This window comes from Lactuca virosa, chromosome 8, assembly GCF_052849685.1.
Source record: "Lactuca virosa cultivar CGN04683 chromosome 8, Lactuca_virosa_CGN04683_v6, whole genome shotgun sequence".
NCBI lineage: Eukaryota > Viridiplantae > Streptophyta > Magnoliopsida > Asterales > Asteraceae > Lactuca > Lactuca virosa.
The window spans coordinates 19,533,580-19,538,501 of NC_136433.1; the positions used below are offsets into that span (position 1 = coordinate 19,533,580).

The 4,922-nt window shown below is 35.6% G+C and overlaps 1 protein-coding gene across 1 annotated transcript; it reads left to right on the top strand.

Annotated features, from left to right (window-relative positions):
- The first annotated feature begins 1,769 nt into the window (after positions 1-1,769).
- On the top strand, positions 1,770-2,733 carry LOC145130149 (uncharacterized). Its single transcript, XM_079064991.1, has 2 exons — positions 1,770-1,918; positions 2,031-2,733. The coding sequence occupies exons 1-2, from the start codon at positions 1,770-1,772 to the stop codon at positions 2,731-2,733; spliced, it is 852 nt and encodes a 283-aa protein (XP_078921117.1).
- The last annotated feature ends 2,189 nt before the right edge of the window (positions 2,734-4,922 follow it).

The following is a 4,922-nucleotide window of genomic DNA, read 5'->3' on the forward strand; positions in this document are numbered from 1 at the left end:
TTTTTCAAAGCACAATGCGTTAAAAAGAAAAAAATTGAAAGTGTAAAGCTTAAAATAAGAAATGAAAGTCTCTTGCATTTAATCCTACAGTAGGGGTATTTTGGTCCAGATTTCTATCAACTATCCGACTATGATTCCGAATCTAGTGTTCATGCTACAGCTGCTTTTACCTGAAAAAAAAAGCATGAATGAAAGGTCCATGTGTCAATGAAGCGGTTAAAAGCGCTATTAAAGGCGAGAATCGTTTTTTTAAAGACTAAGTCCTTTACGATTTCTTTTACCGATAATAGCAAATTTGTAATTCATTATAAAGATGTAAGTATGTTGCTATTGTATGCAATTTACCCAAAAGAAAATCAAAACTCACAATTAATTCGGTCCATCCAAGTGTGTGGTTTTCAAGATTGTATAACATGAGGTTATTTCATAATATCAAATCTGCAAACATTATAACAAAATGGAATGGAATTTAATAGCTAAGATTAACTCATTTTTGAAGTTATATTTGTATCTAATCACCCTGGTTCAAGCATTTCCTCGAGCAGTTGAGGTGCATACTGCAACTCACTTTCAAAGTTGTATATCAACTGGATGAGGTATAATTGGATATTGTTCAAAGTTTTAAACCTAAAGATGAAGAGAGAAAGAGTGAGATTACCTCGCGTTTATAAAGTTATGACCAAGATTAACCATGGTTATGTTTATGGTCCTTGTTCCAAGTAAAATTTCAAATAAAGATAAACAAATTAAAACAACCTACCCCTCCCTCATCAATTTTGATATTGAAATCCCACGTGAGATCTGTGAAAACAACCAAAATATTAGGAAAGCAAGATATAACATAAGCACACTAAATTGAAGAGGAGTTAAATCAATTTACTTATCAAAAATGCAATTTGATCGAGAACAAAAGGGAAATAACACAACATAGTAAAATTACAATCTAAAATACTACACTTGATTATAGTTCATCAATTAAATTAGGTTAGTACATGGTTGCAACTATATCCAAGAACCCCCTTCCTTCATAAGATCATAAAAAAAACATCATAAGATAAAAATAATATCATTTGAAAGCTAAGTTTACAAAAGTACCCTAATTTCTTGTATCAAAATTCCAGAAACGACAATCTGGTTTAACAATGTAGGCTATAGAAATTCAAGTAAATAATCAGAAAAGGGTAAACAATTAGAACCCACTAAGTTGTTGAAAAGATGAAAATCATAACAAATAAATAAATAAATAAATAAGCAATATTTCTAATAGAAACATCAGATATGGGTATAATCAACGCAAAATAGATTAAACATGTCAACGAATCAAACACACAAAGACAGTTAGAGTAGTCGGTATGGGTCCAAACGAGGTTCGATGCGGGTGATGTGGCATCTCTCGACGTCGTCGTAACGGGGGGAACACCGCCCCCCCTGCTCGTTGCAACTCGTCGAGGTGATTCTCGTTGGCGTGGCGACGGGAAGAAACGGAAGAAAATTGACCGTTTGAGTTTTAATTTAATTTGCAACGGTTTGAAAAAAAAAAGTTAATTATTAAAAAAAAACATTTTATGCTATAAGTACTCTCATTTTATTAAAATTTTCACACTTTCTCTTCTCCTCTCTACATACTTTCAATTATCTTCAAAAAAAATATGGATCCTTTCGACTCGTCCGATGATTCAGATGACGATATTTTCTTTAGGATGATGTATCATTATTACACTACCGACCTGCTACAACCAGACCCAGCCCCGCTACTAACAAGACGTGCGATGTTAAACAGAAATCGTGAGGAAGGACACGAACATCTATATCGCGATTACTTTGCAGATAATTGTGTATACGGGGCGAAGGACTTCAAAAGAAGATTTTGTTTGTGTAGGGATGTGTTCTTACGAATCGCCAACGCCTTGGAAAGCCGGTATCATTTGTTTACTATATTTTTATACCAAATAAATAAAAATGTACTACATGTTTCTTTAATTTTACAACATATGCAATATATTTTTAAACTGTAGTTAATTTATGTTTAGGTACAAATTTTTTCACTTAAGATATGATGCTAGAGGTAGACGGGGGTTTACAACATTGCAGAAATGTGCTGCGGCCATTCGTTTGATGGCTATGGGGGAGTCACCCGACACCATGGACGACTATATGAGAATGTCCGAAAGAACCGCAAGAGAGAGTTTGTATACATTGTCAAGGGGTGTTGTTGAAACTTTTGGAGACGTGTATTTGCGGAAACCTTCGTTGCATGATTTGCAAGAATTGTATGCGGCGCATGAAGAACGCCATGGGTTTCCCGGAATGATCGGAAGCATTGATTGCACACACTGGAAATGGAAAAATTGTCCGGTAGCATGGAAAGGGCAATACGCAAGTGGTCATCACGGATCACCTTCATTGGTGTTAGAGGCTGTCGCTTCTCAAGATTTATGGATTTGGCATGTATTTTTTGGGGTTGCGGGTTCCAACAACGACGTCAACGTTCTTGATCAGTCGCCAATATTCGACGATCTTTTGAATGGAAAAGCCCCGGATGCTCCTTTCACGGTGAATGGAAACGAATACAAATATGGGTATTACCTTACAGATGAAATATATCCCCAGTATTCCACATTCGTGAAGGCATTCCGCCACCCGGTTGAAGAACGAGACAAATTTTCTAAGAGAAGACAAGAAGGAGCACGTAAGGATGTGGAACGTGCTTTTGGAGTGCTGAAGGCGAAGTGACATATAGTCGAACATGCAGCACGACCATTGGATTTAGAAACTTTACGATATATCATGTATGTATGTATCATAATGCATAACATGGTAGTAGAAGATAAAGGGCGAAATATTGCACACTATATCCCAACAGAGCCCAGACACGTTCAGTTTCAACCAGGAACAGCAGATTATTTGCATCGCGTTGTTGACATTCAGGACGCAAATAAACACAGACAACTTCGAGAGGACTTGGCGGATTATATCTTCTATGGTAACAATAACGATAACAAATATCGTTGTATTTTTTTTTTTTGAATTTGGATGTTATTTCTTTTTTTTGTTTTTGGATATTATGTGTAATTTAGTCTTTATGTTAATTTTAATATAAAAAAAATTTTAATTGTTTTTTATAATTTTTAAACATTATGTTTTATTTATTTTTTATATTTAAAAAATATTTGTCTCAATTTAAAAAAAAAATCGAAATAAATAAAAAATAAATTATAAAATGGAAAAAAAGTTGGTGTCATAACAAGATACAACATGTTGCCCATTTCCTCACTTGGTGTTATAACACCATTGATGATGTGGCATGTGATGTGGCACCAAAATGGTGTTACATCTAGTTGCCCACACCTTATGCTCTTAATAAAGGAATTTTAGAGAGAGAGAGAGAGTTGGACATGTATGTTTATACATTAGGTCGGTTTACTAAAATGCGGCAAATGGGCAGGGAGAAGGCAGATACGTTTTCATTTTAGCACCTAACTACCTAATACAAACATAAAAAACAGACATCAGTAAACATCTACATCATCTCCACTCCTTTCTAGTGTTTTTTCTTAGTGATACAATCACAAAAACCTGGCTTAAAGCTGTTCTATATCATCTATCCCTATTTTGTTCCATCTATTTCTCAGCAAAAACAAAGAAATCAAAGAAGTGAAACAGTGAACCCTAAAAACCCAAATACAATAATCGTAAAATAAAATACATAAGCAAACCTGATGGGAGAAGTCGACTAAATCTATCTTTTTTATTACGGTCGATGATTGCAATGACCATATCAACATGGCCACTCTGACTCACCACCATCGTCGATCAACACCAACAGCACAGTCGGCGCTGCCTCCGTACCGACATAAGCAAAAAGGCAATTTATTTGACCCCTTTGTTAGATATGGTACCCAAAGAGAAGGCAATTTAAGAAGACGGTCCACAAATTACATCTTAATTGCTTACCCTTGAAATTTTCAATTGACCAACAATATTAATTTCTTAGCTTTCTTGGAGGCGGTTGGAAGACAAGCGGGAGGTTGAAATGGACAAAACAAAGAAAACATAAACAAAGAAATAAATCAGTATGAAGGTAGAAGAAGGTTGAAGAAGGAATTTGTTGAATATGATTGGTGAGGCATGGCGGTGGAAATCAAAAAGTCTTAGGCCTTGTTTGTTTTCCTCTTAATTGGAAAATTAAGAGGCAGTCTCTTAATTTTTAAGATCTAGATCATTTGGTAGCTTCTGAATTTATACCTCTTAATTTGTTAGATGCCTCTTATTTTTTCAGATGTAGGGATGTGTCTGAAATAAAGAAAAGAACATGTGTTCCTCTTTTTCCCTGATACTTCATCTTTTCCTTCTTCTATTTCTTTCACAAATGTCGACACCTCCTTCTTACAATTGCACCATGACAACCCTTCGATATCCCCTCTGCCACTATCTGGCCGCTGCCTCTTTCCGCGCTGCCATCGTTGTCGATCGAGGCCTGTCGGAAATCCCCAAAGGCGAGCGGTAGTGCCGATCTCATCTCTGACTGCTCGATTTACTACTGGATGATTCGTTTTTCCAGCTCTCGTTTTATCTTCCTCACTTGGCTATGAATAGAAACCAAACTCGATACACTTTCCTCCCCCGCCTCTGTATGATTTTTCATTCCTCGTTTTTATTTGAATATCTTATTCTAGAGTATATAATCCAATGTTCCATTCCATCAATTTTGGAAATACGCAGTCAATATCTTAAGAAACCTAATTTAGATGTTTTCTAGTCATAAATGCAGGTTTATGTTTGTAAATACACAGTTAGGTTTATGTTTCTAGTCATAAATGCAGTTTTATGTTTGTGGGTATAAGAGTTCACTCATTGAAGCTCTTAAGCACACCAACTGTTTGTGAAAAGTCCAGTATTTTCAAGGAAAACCACCACTTTAG